The 17,805-nt window shown below is 42.7% G+C and overlaps 1 protein-coding gene across 6 annotated transcripts in view; it reads left to right on the top strand.

The window, feature by feature from the left end:
- Window positions 1–17,805, top strand: part of RREB1 (ras responsive element binding protein 1) — a 149,271-nt gene that overhangs the window by 111,807 nt on the left and 19,659 nt on the right. For all 6 annotated transcript variants that reach the window (XM_069103534.1, XM_069103531.1, XM_069103535.1 and 3 more), the window contains exons 9-10: window positions 9,498–9,687; window positions 10,901–13,766. In XM_069103534.1, the coding sequence (XP_068959635.1) occupies window positions 9,498–9,687; window positions 10,901–13,766 (3,056 nt within the window). The remainder of the gene's footprint in view (window positions 1–9,497; window positions 9,688–10,900; window positions 13,767–17,805) is intronic.

The raw sequence follows: 17,805 nt of genomic DNA, 5'->3' as shown, positions 1-17,805 counted from the left end.
TATTGTAAAAGACTGACTATATTTCCCTCCATCCTATCCTGCCCCCCACTTGTTCTAATCTCTACTTTGACCCTCTCCCTTTTCAAAAGGGTATGCTTCTAACTTCCCTCCTCCCCAGCCTGCCCTCCCTTCTATCATTCCCCCCTCTCATCCCCTTCCCCCCTATTTTCCTGTAGAGTGAGATACCCTATTTAGTGTGTATGTCATTCCCTCCCTAAGCCATGAATGAAAATTTTTACAACCTAAATTGTACCAGTTGCTATGGGCTTTTGGAAAACTGCTAAGCAGATATAACAGGACTACTTTGTGTTCATTTTGGTACAGTGAGGGGGAAGGGAACAAAGGAGGGGGAAGCACTTATTAATTGCCTCTTGGGTCCTTTACAAATGTTATCTCCTTTGATTATTACAGGAACCCTAGGAGATAAGTATTAAATGAGACAGACAGACAGACACAACTAGTGTCTCAGGCCCATTTTGAACTTGGGTTCTCCTGACTTAAGCATCTGGCTGCCTTTAAGAACAATGGATTTGGAGTCAGTTTTACATCCTGCCTTTAAACTACCTTAGCCAAGTCACTTCAGCCTCCCTGAGTCATTTGTAAAATGAGGATGCAGGCTGGATGATCTCTTAGGTCACTCTCAACTCTAGATCTAGACTCCTGTGATTCTTGATTTCATATCCCTTACATAGAAATAGTGAACCCAGTTAGTTGTCTCAAAGCCCACAGGACTCTCTTTCTTCTCCCTGCTAAGGCTCCCTTTTCACTTTGTGACTGCAAATCTCCTTGATTCTAGTTGTTTTCCAAGGAGAGTTCTCTGATGTGATTGACAGGTTGATTGGGGTGGGGAAAGGAGGGGAAGCCAGTGAGAGGTACATCAGTGGAAAGATCTTTCCCCACCTCCCCAAGCACACACCCCTAGCTCATGGGAGGAAATGCCCCAAATAATCCAAACCTGGATTTCCCTGTGAAATGGAGACAGATCTTACTTGAGGCTCCTTAAGTCAGAGCTGAAAGGACTTGAGAGAACAGTTTAGTCTAATCCCCTCATTTTATCACTGAAGAAACTGAGGCTTCTAGAGTTTACACACTTTGCTAGAGGTTATAAATATGCACAGTCCCGTCATTCAGATTTAGTACAACTTTGTCTTTCCCTGTGGAGTTTAAGTGAGGGAAAGTGTAAGAATGAGCCTTTTAAACCTCCTACCCATGTTACTGGCAGTCAGAACCTTCCAAGTCTCTTTCCTTTCTTTTTTTTTTTTGGGCATACCTCAGGGACAGGAAAGTTAGAAGATGAGAGATTGCTATTCTGCGGTGACCCAGGGAAGCGGACCGCTAGACGCCAGCCTCGAGTCTCTTGCCACTCTGATCTGTCCTCTGTTCAGCCACCAAAGTGATTTTCCTAAAGTTCATCCACCCAGTCAATTCTAGGATCCAGTGCAAAATCCCATTTGCCATCAAAACTGGCCTCTTCACTGTTGAACACACAAAACACTCCATCTCTCTGCTCTGGGTATCTTCTCTGGTTGTCCCCCATAGCTAGAATACCCTCTCTTCCTGTCTCTACCTACTGACTTCCTTTAAGTCCCAGCTGAAACCTCATCTTCTACAAGAAGCTTTCCCTGTCCCTCTCACTTCTAGAGCCTTCCCTCTGTTAATCATTTTCTACTTATCCTACACTTCATTTCTACAGAGTTCTTTACATGTTGTCTCCTCCATTAGATTGTGAGCTTCTGGAGGGAAGGGGCAGACGTGTCTCTGCATCCTCAGTACTCTGAATAGCATTGGTTCCATATATTAGAAGCTCATTCCCTTTGCACCCCTGCTCCCTAACTTCTCTTTGGGCCATCATTCCTTTGGTGGCTTTAAGCTGATATCTTATTGCTGCCAGTTCCATGGCTGGGGTTTCAAGAAAAGAGCAGGCCCAAGTTAGAACTTTTCTGTAGATACATTGTTATGGTGGTGACAGAAATCTTGTATTTTTAGTGCATTTCTATGCTGCAGTTACCTTGTAGCCTAATAGACTTTTGTTGGGGTAGATCTGGTTACTTAGTGACCATTTGTAAAATTGTTTCTGTGAGGAAATGCTTTCAGACTTTTAGAATTCCATAAACTCTTTCACAGATTGGGGGGCACCTATAGGTAGAACATTCCTTAGTCGTTCTGTTTTGTTAAGTCGTTTTTCAATCGTGCCTGACTCTTCCTGACCCTGTATGGGGTTTTCTTGACAAAGATGCTAGGGTGGTTTGCCATTTCCTTCTCCAGCTCATTTTACAGACCAACAGGGTTAAGGGACTTGCCCAGGGTCACACAGCATAGTCTTTGGCCAGATTTGAATTGAGAAAGGTGAGTCTTCCAGACTCAAGGCCAGACACTTTCCACTGTGCCCAGTAGTTTAAAAGATTAGATAGGGATTCTGCAGGAATGAGATAGGGATTCTGTAGGCATGAGACAGGTGATAAGAAGACAGGAAGCTGCCTTAGTAGCCATCTCCGTTTTTTTGTGGGGGGGAGGTTTTGGGTTTTTTTTTTTTTTAATACATCTATCACCTTTAAGTCATCTTTTGAACTGGGGTCCACAGAACTAGACTTCTTTTGTTTTTCCCTGTGAGGTAAACTTTTTACCATGTGAAAATATTCTGGTCTGAAAACTGCCCGCCCCCCCCCTTTTTAAAACGCATTAATTAAGGCATAAAAAGGACCAACTTTCTTTCTCTGTATCTCATACACACACGTGACCGCTACTATTGGTTATATATATATATAACTTAGAAAAGTTATATTGCATCAGTCTTCAAAGATGATCACCTCTACTAATAGGAAACAAGAAGGCAGACTCTCCCCAAGCACCAAATTTGTCTTTTTCCTTGTGGCACATTGTCAGAATCAATTGCAGATGAAATGGTCCTGCAGCCCTTTTTGGGGTCCCTTCTTGTGAAGTCCTCCTGTCTCCTGTTACTGCTACTTCCATTACCCGGTGTGTAGGTAATATATACATTTCATAGCAGTTCTGTTAAACCCCAATTCTTGCAGAATTTTAGGTTTCTTAGTTCCTAGAGATGTTAGCATGGAGCTGTCCTGGCCCAGTGCTTCAATATGGTTAACAGTTTAAAGTCATAATGAAGGCTGACAAGTCCAAGCGAGGTTTGCAAATCCTCTGAGAACTGTGAGCCTGCAGCATACTCTGTATCCTTCAGCGTGAGAATCAGCTTTACAATGACCTCCATTGTCCTTGGAGAGCTGCTTAGACACCAGGTTCCAACCAGTTCTGCCTCAAGGCCTTGGGGGTGGCTTGCTGGAGTGTTGAGTAGCCTTCTAACTGATAAAGACTTGATGAGTGTTTCTGGGTGATAGTTTTATACATTGCTTTTATTTAAGTTTTGTCAACGGATATTGAGTGTGAAATGAGATTTAGTAAAAGGTACTTCTTTTGGCATGGATTTCCTCTCTTTCTGGATATATTCCTTTTAGTTTTTATTTAGGATTTTTGAAATAACCATCTTTACCCAAGTTTACTGGTCAGATGAGGGTACTCTTGCTGCTGCTGCTGCTTTTGATCTCCCTGAGAAGGGGAACCAGATGTGCCCTTATAACATTCCCATCAAGGATCCAGGCTGTCTTGACGGCTTCCTTCCCAGTTGAAATCCCACCTTCTTCAAGAAGCCAGAAGTGGATTGGGCCTAGAGTCAGGACCTGACTTCAGCTCCAGCATCTGACACTGACTAATTGGGTGTCCCTGGGCAAGTCACTTAATCTCTGTCTCAGTTTACTCTTCTGTAAAATGGGTATGATAATAGCGTCTAATTCCCAGGGTTGTTGTGAGGATCAAATGAGATAACTTAGTTCTTGACACCTAGTAGACACTTAATAAAGCTTTTTCCCTTCCCAGCCTCTTTAATGTAAATACTTCTTAATGCTAGCTTGTTCCCTCTATTGCTTATCTCGGATTTATCCCATTTATTTTATGTCTTATTTGTACATTCTTGTTTATATGTTCTCTTCCATTAATGACTGAGCTTGAGAGCAGAGTCTGTCCTTGGCCTTTTTTTGTGTCCTGAGCTTTTAGCACAGTGCCTGGCACATAATAGATGCTTAAATGCCTGTTGACTGACTGGGCATACTTCCTCCACTACTTGGAATCCCTTTTACGCTTTAGTCTACACCGTATACTGTTTGTGACTTTTTGTGACTCCTGGCCTCTCCAGAACTAGGCGGGATGATGGCAGGCACACATTGTATTAGCAGACCTCTCTTTGAAGCATTTCCAATTTGATGTCTAGCTCCTGTGCCGTTATTAATGCGGACTTTTTAAGAATCCAGGGTCTCTTCCTTTTTTTTTTTTTTTTTGAGGGCAGTTGGGGTTAAGTGACTTGCCGGCTAGTTTTTGTGTTAAATGTCTGAAGTCATATTTGAACTCGGGTCCTCCTGACTTTAGGGCCGGTGCTCTATTCACTGCGCCACCTAGCCACCCCTTATGTCCTATCTTATTACACACACCAGGGTCTCTTCTTGACTAGAAGAGTAAAAAGATCGAAAAAACCCAGTGGTGTTAATAGTATTCCCATAGCTTATTTAGCTCAAACTTTCTATATTATTTATTTGCCTTTTTAAAAATATATTAAAGTCATTGTGTGACTTTATTTCATTATCATCCCTATTTTTCAGGTGAGGAAACAGGCTGACAGAGGTGACCCTACCTTGTTTAGGATTACATAGCTAGTAAAAATGCCAGAGGCTAAATTTGATCTCAGATCTTTTTTTTAAGTTAATTTATTTATTTTTCATTTTCAATATTCACTTCAATAAATTTTAAATTTTCTCCCTCTCCCTCTACTCCTTCCTTCCCAAGATGGTGTACAATCTGATAAAGGCTCCCTATATATATTCCTATTAAACATTCCTATTTTAGTCATGTTATATAGAAGAATTTTAACAAATGGGAAAGACTATGAGGAAAAAAAACAAAACGAAAAAGCAAATAATCTGCTTTGCTCTGCATTCGGATTCCTTAGTTCTTTCTCTGGATATGGATGGCATGTACCATCATGAGTGTGATCTCAGATCTTGACTACAATGTGTCCTTTTCCTTTTTATTCTGCTTCTTTTTTTTTTTTTTTATTCTGTTTCTTAACTGTAGGGGTCAGCAAACTATGGCCTGAGGGCCAAGTGTGGCCCTCCATTTTTGTATGATCTAAGAACCGAGGGTCGTTTTCAAATATCTTCAGAAATGTATTTTGCTGACTCCTATTGGCTAGGGGCAGGGAGGAGGGGTGCAGTAGGTCCAAATTGCTTTTCAAAATGACCATTTCATGGCTCCACTAGCAGTGTATTAATGAACCTGTAGCTACTGTGACAGTTGTCATTTTCCTATGTGTCATCTTGGCCAATCTGATGCAGTGGGGTAAAACCACAGATTTGCTTTCATTTGCATACCATTGCATATTATTTGCAAATCATTAGTGACTAACACCCCACAATGATTGGGTAATAGCTATCTTTTCAAAATTTCCTCTGCCCAAAATTTATCTGGTGTGTTTCTAACCATGTAAGTCTCATGTTTTAAGTGGGTGTATTTATTTTGGATAGAGGAGCAAACAGTCTAGAAGTCTCTAATTTTCTCCTTTTACCTCAAGTTCAGCAGAAGTGCTTGAAGGTGATTGTGTAGAGCCTTAGCTTGTCTGAGATATCCCAGACAGGAAAGAAAGAATACCTGCTCTTGGGACCACTAGGTGGCACAGTGAATAGAGCACCAGTCCTGGAGTCAGGAGGACCTGAGTTCAAATCCAACCTCAGACACTCGACACATTTACTAGCTATGAGACCTTGGGCAAGTCACTTAACCCCAATTGCCTTGCCTTCCCCCTTCAAAAAAAAACTGCTCTTGTAAGCAGACCTGTTTTTAAAAGTCCCTCAGATATTTAACAAGGATAGTAGGCTGATCCTTTTTCTCCCCTTGAAAATGTGTCTAACTAATCATTAAAATGAGGGCTTTTAATTAGAATTTTTTAGTCTTTTTTAGATCTAAAGCCTTTTTCAATTTTAAGTTCTACTTCAATGTTCAATCACAATAAGTTACAAAGCTGCAATTAGAATTCAAAATTTTTGGTTGCAAATCTAGGGCTCTTTCAACACTCTCTCCCATAGAAATATATTCTGTGAAGAAAAGTCCTTTTACTTGCAAGTTTTGGTAGAGTACGAAACCTTTCTACCAGTCCTCCTCACACAGAGCTTCTTTCTGAATCTTTATGATCCCAACAGAAACCCTGATTTCTAATTAGTTTGGAATTACTTAATAATCACCTATTGCTTCAGATAACAAATGAGAATGGTCACAAACCCTTTGCAAATGTGGTAAAAGAAACTATGTAAGTGCTTATTATTACATAGAGGGAGTTAGGTCCTCCTGCCTATTTAAACCTGGGTCATTGATAATAGTGACAGCAACAATAATAGTAATAATTCTAGCTCTCATTTATAAAGCTTGTATAAGGTTTGTATAAAAAGTTCATTTGCCTTATCTCAGTTTAGCCTTACAATAAAGCTGTAAAATCCCTACTACAGTTTTGTTAGCTTTATTTTATAGTGGATGGTCACTAAGAACTGTGGCATGTGGTCAGATCTGTCACACAAGTAGAAGGTATCCGAGATGGTGTTTGTACCCAAGCATTCTCTTCCTCCCAAGACATTATACCATGATACTGTGCTGCCTTTCCAACATTCAGCAGATGGGCTTGGAATGGGGTCCCAGATCCAGAGCTAGAAGGAATCACAGTGGTCATTTAGACTAATTCCCTCATTTAAAGATGTGGAAAGTGACTGTCCCCTGAATGACATAGGTACTGAGTGTTAGAAATGAAATTTGAACCTGGATCCTCTAAAGCCAGTACTTTTTTCCACTGTAGCACATGTGAAGATTGTACGGCAAGCAGATTAGCTGTGTGAAGCAGATTATCAAGCATTAAGTGCCTACTGTGTGATAGTTGCTGGGGAGTAAATAGAAGCTTAAGATGATAAGTATCATCAAAGAGGTGCTCACTGAGGCTTTATCAGAGGAGAATAGATCATGGCCGTTTACAGTAATAGATTGTGAAAGGGTCTGCTCTTTGGGTTAGGGTTGTATAGTCAGAGGAGGGAATGCATGTTTAATGGTACCTTAGAGGTTATCCTTCACTACCTGAAGCATGAATTCTAGGGAAGAAGACAAGACAGGGGCTTTTTTTTTTCTAGTCTGAGTAAGGCATTTGAAATATTTTGGTAGGTATTGGGAAACCATTGAGTGAAGGTTTTGAGTGATTAAGCTTTACTAACATATTAAGTGCTTAATAAATGCAAGACCCTGGTCTGAGTCCTAGGGCAAGTGATAATCTACTTTCTATCCATTCCTGTACATAGTCACCAAGGTAGAAAAGAAAGAGGGAAGAGAAATGAGCCTTATGGAGGTTATTTTTTAAAATTCTATTTCACTTTATTTTAATCATCTCTGACCTCCCTTGAGAATACAAGAAAAACAAAACCTATTACAAGCATGTATAGTCAAACAAAACACATTTCGTGCATTAGCCCCGTCCAAAAAAAGTGTGCCTTAAATTTTTACTCTTGAGGTCATTAGCTCTCTATCTGGAAGCACCCCCTAGAATTATGGTTGGTCATTGTGTGATTAGAGTTCTTAAGTCGTTCAAAAGTTTGTCTTTTCAATATTGCTGTTATTGTACAAATTGTTCTCCTGGTTCCATTCACTTCACTCTGCATCAGTTCATTCAGTCAAACTTCCTAAGTTTCTCTGAAACCACCCCCTTCATTTCTTGCAGCACAATAGTATTCCGTTAAATTTATGTACCCTAACTTGTTTAGCCTCTCCCCAGTTGATGAGCATCTCCTCATTTTCCAATTCTTGACAACCCCAAAGCTCTATTACAAATATTTTTGTACTTATGGGTCCTTCTCTTTCTTGATCCCTTTGGGATATAACCTATAATCAAGATGGGTCAAAGGATTTGTACATTTAATAGACTTGGAAGTATAGTTCTAGATGGCTTTCCAGAATTGGCTGGACAGTTCACAACTCCACCCACCTGTTTTCCCACAGTGCCTTCAGCATTTTCTGTTTTCCTCTTTTTTCAACCTTGCCAGTCATGTGGAGTTTAGTTTTAGGAATAAAATATCTGTAATTTGCATAAAAAGCTATAGTAATTTTTTAAAAATTTAAGCTAATTCTGATTTATTTCTATTTAACATTTGCTGAAAGATTGTAAATGATGGGTGATAATCTAAGCAAAATATCTCTCTCTTCCACCCCAAATTACTTCTTAAACAGCTTGTGGGTTCCTATTATTCTAAATTGAATTAAATACTGACAAAATAATGAGGATAAGATACAAATGACAGAACTAAAACAGATTAATGTTCAAGAGAACAGTATTCTGCCTTCTCTTACTCCATAGTGATAAGGGAAATAGTTACACCAACTATTGATATTTCTTTCAGCAATAAAATGAAAATGAGTTCATCTGCTTTTTCAGTATTTTCTTACCTATTTCCGTGGAGGGAAAAGAATTTAAAAGCAAAAACATTTCCATTGAGGTTTTCATAGCCATGCAAGCGCTGTCTTGAGAAGCAGCAGTAGAACACAAAGGAGGTATCTTTCTTTCTCTTTTGCCTAGTAGATGTCACATGGGGAATAGCGGGATAGATTGATGCAAACCCATCACCACTTCTTGGCAAAAAGCAATTTTCAAAGTATGCATCCTGTTGATACTGACTCTGTAGGTTTATCCACACATGTGACATTTGTAAAGTAGAGCTCTTTCCATGAGATTGTAGAATTCCTCAGTTCTATGAATGCAGAGTTTGATAATCATTTCAGTACCTGTGTGTGGTGTACATAAGCAACTATAGTGAATATAAGCTATGTAAAGTATAAATAAGCAACTCTCTTCAGCATGGGACTGTGAATGGCAAATTTAACTTGAATGTTGCCAGAGAAGAAAATGCAGTTTGTGTTGGCAAAATGCAAAAACAGTAGACTTCTCAGGCTTCTTACCATGTGGGATATCACTGGTGTTGATTTGATGCCTTTGATCTTTAAATTGATATATGTCTTCTTCAACATTAACATCTGTGCCAAGAGTTAAAAGAGGAAAACACCAAAATCCATAAAATTCTCCGTGTACATTTTGTGATTCAGTGAGAATAGGTCAGAAATATGACAGGGCATTGAAATCCACGGCTGCCTTTCTGTTGTCTGCCACCCTTGGATGTACATATCATGGTGCTTTTTTGCAGTTTTAAGGTACAGAAGTTGTTGGTATAAAGTAGTAATGAACCGGAAGAGTAGGTAGCCAGCCATATTCTATATTTCACGTTATCTTTGTTCTTATGACATGCAGTACTGGGAAGGCAGTACATAAAGGAGGGTTCTCAGGTCTGTATGAAAGCTTATATATAACTTGAAAACATTGACTTGAAAGCCTCATAACATGTTTCCTCTTTTGCCTCCAGGTGTGACATTTGTTGCATTACCTTCCGCACGCATCGGGGATTGCTGCGTCACAATGCAGTTATCCACAAGCAATTTCCAAGAGACCCGACAGGAAAGCCTTTTATTCAGAACAATCCTTCAATTCCTGCTGGCTTCCATGATTTAGGATTCACTGATTTCTCTTGTAGGAAATTTCCTCGCATTTCTCAGGTATTCTGCCTTAATGAACTTAAGAAATAGGAGTTCACTTACTTAAACTTTGAATTTCCATCTTGGCATTTGTTTATGTGGAACCTTCTGAGAAAACAAACGCTGTGTGGTTTGTTTAGAGTTTAGTTTTGGGGGGTTTTTGGACATTATATACTTTTTGTAGATCCTGAAAATATTTTTGTAGATTTGTGAAAATCAGAACTTAGTAATAATGTAAACTGAATATAATATTTTTTTTTCACTCAGACTCCCACTGTCTCTTAAGTGTTCATAGTTTTAAAACAGTACATCTCAATTGGAGCTAAAATTCATCCTCTTATCCCTCCATTGCAATGGTTCTTAACCTGGGTTCTATGAACTTGTGTGGGTTTGTTGTTTTTTACTCTTTTGATTACTATTTCAGTATAATTGGCTTCTTTTGTAATATTGCATATTTTATTTTATATACCTTTAAAACACTTTTATTTCTGAGAAGGAACCCAGAGATGTCACCAGATGGGAGAGGTATTCAGTTTTCATAGCTAAGCTGCGCCAAATACTGTCTAAATTTTAAATGGGCTTTGCATATACCAGTTACACTACCAAATGGCTAACTTACAGAACTAAAATAATAATGAGGAAATTTATTTGGAGAAATACTAAAAAGAGGTCAATCAGAAAACTCTTAGAGACCTTAAGAATCATCTCTTCCAACCTGCTCATTTTTCCAGGTGAACAAATTGAGGCACAAAGGATTGAGTCATTTTCCCAAGCTTTGCCAGTGGGCTGACCGTATATCCCAGGCAGGAGTCCTGTCTCAGCCCAGTACTCAGTATATCAGGAAGTTCAGTGCAGGGGATAAGGATATAAAAGATACCTCTTTATTAGTAGAATCACAAATTCAGAGCTAAAAAGGAATCTTAAGGATCATTGAGTTCAGTCCCTTCATTTAATAGACAAGCAAGTTGAAACCTGGAGGGTGGCCACAGTCACAGGTAGTACTGAGCACCAGTCAGGATCTTAGCCCAAGTTCTGACTACACATGCAGTGTTTGTCACAGTAGCCAGGGATTAAGAAGCTTTCTGAAGTCTAAAAATGCGCATCCTTTAAAAGTACATCTAGATTGGAGCTAAAGCTCATCCTTTCCTCTTCCCGTTCTCAGCCTACTTGAGTTTTGATTCTCTTTAGTTTTGTCCTCCCAACTACGACTTGTTTTTTTCCATGCTTCTTGCAGGTCTGGTGTGAAACAAATTTGCGAAGATGCATCAGTGAATTTCATCGTTTTATTTGTGAGACCTGCAATAAGGCCTTCCCCATGCTTTCTGCACTCAAACTACACACACAAACCCATATAGTAGGGGATCAGGGGAGCGAAAAGCACAGGTTACCGTCACAGCCCCTGACTGATGAGAGCCCCGACCAGAAAGCCTTCATGGCGGCCCTGGGCCTCCAGTCCACCAAAGACCTCCAGCCTAGCCCCCAGGAGGAGCCCTTGCTAGATGACAACCAAGCAGTACAGCTCGAAGCCCTGAAGAGTGGCCTACCTCAGGAGCCTGGCAGCACCGGCCTGCTCACTTTGTCCCCTCTTGGCGCAGCTGCCTTGGGGGGTTCTCTAACAGTCCTCCCTCCAACCAAGGAAAACATGAAGCATCTGTCCCTGCAACCCTTCCAGAAGGGATTCATCATCCAGCCTGACAGTAGTATTGTTGTCAAACCCATTTCCAGCGAGTCTGCCATTGAGCTGGCAGACATCCAGCAAATCCTGAAGATGGCGTCCTCAGTGCCTCCCCAGATCAGTCTTCCACCGCTCTCTAAGGCCCCTGCTGCCCCCATGCAGTCTATTTTCAAACACATGCCCCCACTGAAGCCAAAGCCACTGGTCACTCCCCGGACAGTTGTTGCCACCTCTACCCCCCCACCCCTGATCAGCGCCCAGCAGGCGTCACCAGGCTGTATCAGCCCTAGCCTTCCCCCTCCGCCATTGAGGCTGATCAAAAACTCTGTGGAGGCAGCCTCCAACTCCCACCTCCTACAGTCCAAGTCTGGGGCCAAGCTGAATCCCTCCTCACAGCTCTTCCTGCAGCCTCGGGGAGAGGTGTCGGGGCAGCCGGAGATGAAGACTCAGCTAGAGCAGGACAGCATCATCGAGGCCCTGCTGCCCTTGAACATGGAGGCCAAAATCAAGCAAGAAGTGACTGAAGGGGAGCTCAAGGCCATCATGGCAGGAGCCGCCAGCAAGAAGACACAAGCCATGCGCAAGGTCCTCTACCCCTGCCGTTTCTGCGACCAAGTGTTTGCCTTCTCAGGCGTCTTACGTGCCCATGTCCGTTCCCACCTGGGCATCTCCCCGTATCAGTGCAACATCTGTGACTACATCGCTGCGGATAAAGCTGCCCTCATTCGGCACCTGCGCACGCACAGTGGTGAGAGGCCTTACATCTGCAAGATCTGTCATTATCCCTTCACTGTGAAGGCCAATTGTGAGCGGCACCTGAGGAAAAAGCACCTCAAGGCCACCCGGAAGGATATCGAGAAGAACATCGAGTATGTTTCCAGCAATGCTGCCGAGATGGTCGATGCCTTCTGCTCTCCGGACACGGTGTGCCGCCTCTGTGGTGAGGACCTGAAGCACTACCGGGCCCTGCGCATCCATATGAGAACCCACAGCGGAGGGGCCGCAGGCTGCCAGAAGGGCCGCAAGCCCTTTGAGTGCAAGGAATGTGGCACTGCCTTCTCCACCAAGCGAAATTGTGTTCACCATATCCTCAAACAGCACCTCCATGTGCAGGAGCGAGAGATCGAGAACTATGTCCTTGCAGTGGACTGTGGTGGGGGTCCTCGGGAAGCCCAGGCCTCAGAGACCTCCATGCTGCTCGAGGATGGTGGCTGTGGTGCCTATGGGGATCGAAAGCCCCTTACTGCCTTCTTGGAGCCCCAGAATGGATTCCTTCGTGGGGCTACTCAGCAGCCCCTGCCTCCCCACATCTCCATCAAGCTGGAACCTACAAGCAACTTCCCAATGGACTTCAATGAGCCTCTTGACTTCTCACAGAAAGGAAAGGGCTTGGCCTTGGTCCAAGTGAAGCAAGAGAACTCCTCTTTCCTTGGTTCCTCTCCTTATGACTGTTCCATGGAACCCATTGATCTGTCCATCCCCAAGAGCCTTCGGCGGGATAAGGATACCACAGTGCCAGGTGAAGCCAAAAAACAAGAGCCAGGACCCAGCTGTAGTGACCAGCTCTATGCCTGTCCACCACCTTGCCCCACCCTGCCCGTGACTTTTGGAGCCAATGGGAGTTTGGAGAAGCCAGCTGTGACAACAGCAGCCACTGCCACTGCCACCACCAATCTTCCACATCCTGCCCAGCCCCTTCAGGCACCCCTCCACCTCGCTGTCCCAATCATCTCCCCAGCTCTCCTGAGCAATTCGGCCCTGCTGCGCCCTCTTCGGCCCAAGCCGCCCCCACTCTTGCCAAAGCCCCCTGTGACAAAGGAGCTGCCTCCTCTGGCTTCCATTGCCCAGATAATCTCATCTGTGTCATCAGCCCCAGCCTTGTTGAAAACTGAGGTTTCAGACCCCACACCTAAGACCACCAACAATCCCGTGGTCCCTGAGAAGCTAGGAGGCACAAAGCAGAAGACTGCAGCCATTGCTACCACAGGCAGCCCCAAAGAGCCCACTGACCCATCTCTCCAGGCCAGCAGTCCTGGTGCTTCCTCTTCCATGGAGCAGGGGTCGACTGGTCTGTCAAAGAAGAGGGGTCGAAAGAGGGGGACCAAGAACCGGCCCAAGACAAACAGTGGAAGTGTGGATTTGGAGTCCAGTGGAGAGTTTGCCAGCATTGAGAAGATGTTGGCTACCACAGATACCAACAAGTTTAGTCCATTCCTCCAGTCTGCTGAAGATGATGTCAAAGAGGAATCCATGCCTGCTGACCAGAATGGACCTAGTGATGATGAGCAGGATGGTCCTGAAGACAAGCTCCTTAGGGGGAAGCGGAATTCATACTCTACCTGCCTGCAAAAGATCAGCTGTCCCTACTGTCCCCGAGTGTTTCCATGGGCCAGTTCCCTCCAGCGACACATGCTTACACACACTGGTAAGAGCGTTCTATCTATCTGTCCATCTCTTTTCCTCAGCCCAACCCTGGGCCACCAAAGGATAGTATTTTAACATTTTATTTTGTTTTTGTTTTTGTTTTTGGAGGGGGAAGGTAGGGCAATTGGGGTTAAGTTACTTGCCCAAGGTTACATGGCTAGTTTCGTGTTAAGTGTCTGAGGCCTGATTTGAACTCAGGTCCTCCTGACTCCAGGGCCGGGGCTCTATTCACTGTGCCACCTAGCCTATCTTAACATTTTATGAGGAGCTGAGGCAAACATAATCTATAAATATCTCTCCTTCCCCATAAGGGAATCCTCGGGCAATATTGGAGCATGATCCTATGACTGTTCTCCCCCTTTTCCAAATTCTCACTTCCTCTCTCCTACATTCTAAAGAACCAGGCATTTGCTCATCCTATTTTCCTCAGGATTGTTTTCAGGCTGTGACCACATTTCTTGCCTTAAGTCCAACACCTTCCAGTTCTGTTGTTGCTGATGTGATATGCTAAATTCTTATCAAAGTATTGGAAAGTGAAAGTAATTGCACACTAATCTGCAATATCTCCTTTCTGATTTGCCTGAATTCCTCCTTTGAAAATTTATTGATGTTAATTACTTGAGTTAAACAAGGAGCAACAGGTCGAAAGGAGACTTTATAAAAGTAAGGTGTTGAAGCATGCTTAACTCTGTGCGTTGATGGGAGACATATCTTAGTGTCCTTTACCAGGAAGCCTTTTGGTTTCCAGCAGCAAGTTAAGCTTTCTTTTTTACTGTACTATACCCTTTGGTTATCTTAGAAATGTATTGCCAGGTTTTGTTTGGACACCACAGATTTCTGCCAAGAAAAGAATTTGATGATCGTTAACAGAAAGGAAGGGTGTGATCTTTAAGTCTGACAGGATGGTATGAATTGTAGACTATTGTATTTTACCCGTTGTGTTGCCTCTCCATGTTGACTTTATTAAGATCATTGCCATTATTAATTTTGTCCTTTTCTCTCTTCCTTCAAATCTTCATGCTCCTGAATTATTTTATCCATCATTTTCATTATGACTCAGAAATACTGTTTTACATTTGTGTGCCTTAGCTCATTAATGAGAAATTTTTAGTGAGCCATGGTTAATCTTCCAAATACCAAGAAAGAGTGAAACTTCTTACTCCATAAAAAGTACCTTGAGTGTCACTTAAAAGAAAGAAGACAAAGGACCGATACTTAGTTTCTTGTCGTATGGAGTAAAAAGAAAATTCGTTTCCCAGTATTATTTGAAAGAACTTTTAGAAGTGTGTTTCAGGCTGCTCTTGAAAAAGTAAACTTTAGGTACATCTTAGGGGCATCTGGAATCCAAAGTTCAGCTCTGAATTGTTGGGGGTGAAGGGGCTGTCCCTGCCTTTGAGACAATTCAGTCTCAGGAGTCCTATGATAGAATGAGTGATTGCAGAGTGTATGGGCAAACAGCAGTGGCTTGGGATTAGAGGTGAGTCCACACCCTTGTTGCTATTGAGAAGAGGCTTATTCAGGAGGTATTGTCTTTGAAGGGGAGAAAGGAGTTCAGTGGAGAGAAAATTATATAGGACTTTTTTTTTTTTGGAGGGGGGAGAGCAGGGCAATTGGGGTTAAGTGACTTGCCCAATGTTACATGGCTAGTTTTATGTTAAGTGTCTGAAGCCGAATTTGAACTCAGGTCCTCTGGACTCCAGGGCAGGTGCTCTATTCACTGCGCCACCTAGGTGCCCACCTAGAGAACTCTCTTAAGAGTGGAAAGAGTCCTTGGTTGATATCAGGGAAGGAGGGGGAGGTGAAGTCCAATGGAGTAGGGGCCGGGTAGAAAAGACAGTAATTTGGGAGGGGAGAAGAAAGGCATCATGATGGTTGGTTGTAGTAGTAGAAGAGTGTTAGGGTGTTGCAGAAAGGGTACAGTAGCCCTAGGTCTGAGTTTCACCAGATGTTGCCCTGTTTGTTACTTCTAAAAGTTATGTCATCTTCCCAAACCTCACTGGTCCTTACCCATAAAAGAGGAACCGCTATACACCATCTCCCTGCCTCACAGGACTCTTTCAGGTAATGGATCCAAGTAAGTAAAGCATTCTAGGATCGTGAGGAGGAAGAGAGCTTTGCTGGAATATTGAAGGTGAACGAAATAGGGGGTAAGAGGAAGAGGAGGTTGGGGTAGAGGGGACAGGGAGTAAAACAGACTCTTCAGTGCTGTGGACAGTGGCCCTATTGCCGCCTGGATGGAAATATTTTCCATCTAATCGTGTTCCATTCTTGGAATTTATACCAGCCATTCATTGGCATTTTTCTCTGTTGGGTTGAAGAGCCTCAGGCCTGGGCCCCTAGCCTTGAGACGTTAGGAGAATCTGTCAGTCTAGCGCTCTCTGGTGGGAGTGTGTGGCACTGAAAGGTATCCAGGTTCATTATGAAGGTTGCCGCTGAATTTGGGTTATTTTTAACTTTGCATTGGAAGGAGTTCGTCTGACAAAGCAAACCACGAGTTCCGTCGAAGAGTGCAATTGAGGAGTGATAAGGTGAGAGGTATTAAATACTGTATGATCTGTATTGCAGCCTTGCTTTGCAGCAGTTTGGAATGGCAATCTTCTTATCGCCTGTACAGTTTATTGAGAAGCCAGTTTCCCCATTTCAGAGACCTATTGCTGCTCTGCTCTAAATACTTACCTCGGTTTCTGGATGGGCATTTGTTCTTCATCTTTTTCTTCCCTTGTCCCGACTGTCAAAGTCAAACACCCCACATCTGATGGCTCCGTCTCTGTCCCCTGTCTGTCTCCATCTTTTGCTTGGTATAGGTATTCAAAAATATCTCCTTGTGCAAGTTGCTTTACCTTTGGCCGTTCTTCTGTAGGCAAACTGATGTTATCCAAAGGTACTACGGCAGCCAGTATCTCCTTTCAGGAGTTTTGCTTATTTATGTCTCTGCAGGTGCAAGTTACCTGTCCTTACTTGCCTATAAAGGTGTGAATCAAGTTTGGTTTCGATTGTTTGGCTCTAGATGCCAAAATGTCACCTTGGCTTAAAATGAGTCAGTGATTACACAAAAAGACATAGGATCACCAATTTTTAGAACTGGATGAGAGCTTAAAGGCCACCAAACCCAATCCTTTTTTTAGAAACAGGGAAACAGACCCAGAGACATTAATGGAAACATCTTATTTGTGATGTTCTTTTCTTGATATATACAGTATGTATGTGTATGTATGTTGTGTGTGTACACATTTAAATCTATATAGCCTGTTAGAACTCTCTTGTCTCTCCTTTCAAATCCTTCCATAAAGTTTAACACGTGTGTTATGACCACACTGATTAACAGCTTCCAGAGGTTCCACCTAAAGAAAAAAAAATAGATTCTTCCCTCAAGTCTTTTCTGGAAAACCCTTCCAGCTTTATTTCATGCTGCTTATCTTCATGTACCCTACCTTCTAGCCAGACCTCATTCTCTATGTACTTGGTGCATTTGCACAAACTTTTTCCAGGTCTCTGACTGACTCCCGCCACATTTCTGCCTATGGAAATCTCTTCCTTCTTCAGAGGCTTCCTTTTCTGTGGTGTCTTCCCTGATGTCCATCCACACACATCCCCTTCCATTCCCTAGTGGAAGATATTTTTCTGTCTTCAATCTTTCGTGCCTTTTTCATTCTCATTTGTATTGTACTTGTATACACATCTCGTCCCTTTACAACTTTTAGTTAAGAACAAACTCAACATACGGTTTCATGATTTCTTTGCTGATTTCCTTTTTGACTTGTACATTGTGGATCAGAGGTGTCAGACCCCCTGCTGGCAGCAGATTGTACACGGCCCATAGGGATCCATTTCTGTTGGAGTTTGACGCTCCTGGCCTAGAAACTTAATAAAAGATTTCTTGGAGGTGAAATGTTCTGATTAGTCCATGGCATCCTCACAGCTTTTCATGTGATTCAGACTCTGAGCATTCACAGTTGGTAATGTTCTCCACAGGCAGAAAAGTCTCCAGTCAGTGATGATAATCCATGTTTTGGGGAGGGATCACACATGGTGACAACGAA

The sequence above is a fragment of the Petaurus breviceps genome, unplaced genomic scaffold, assembly GCF_028583685.1.
Source record: "Petaurus breviceps papuanus isolate PSGF00001 unplaced genomic scaffold, PetGlider_PUasm1.0 582, whole genome shotgun sequence".
NCBI lineage: Eukaryota > Metazoa > Chordata > Mammalia > Diprotodontia > Petauridae > Petaurus > Petaurus breviceps.
Note: the sequence above shows the minus strand (reverse complement) of the source record. Positions and strands in the feature narration are given on the sequence as shown.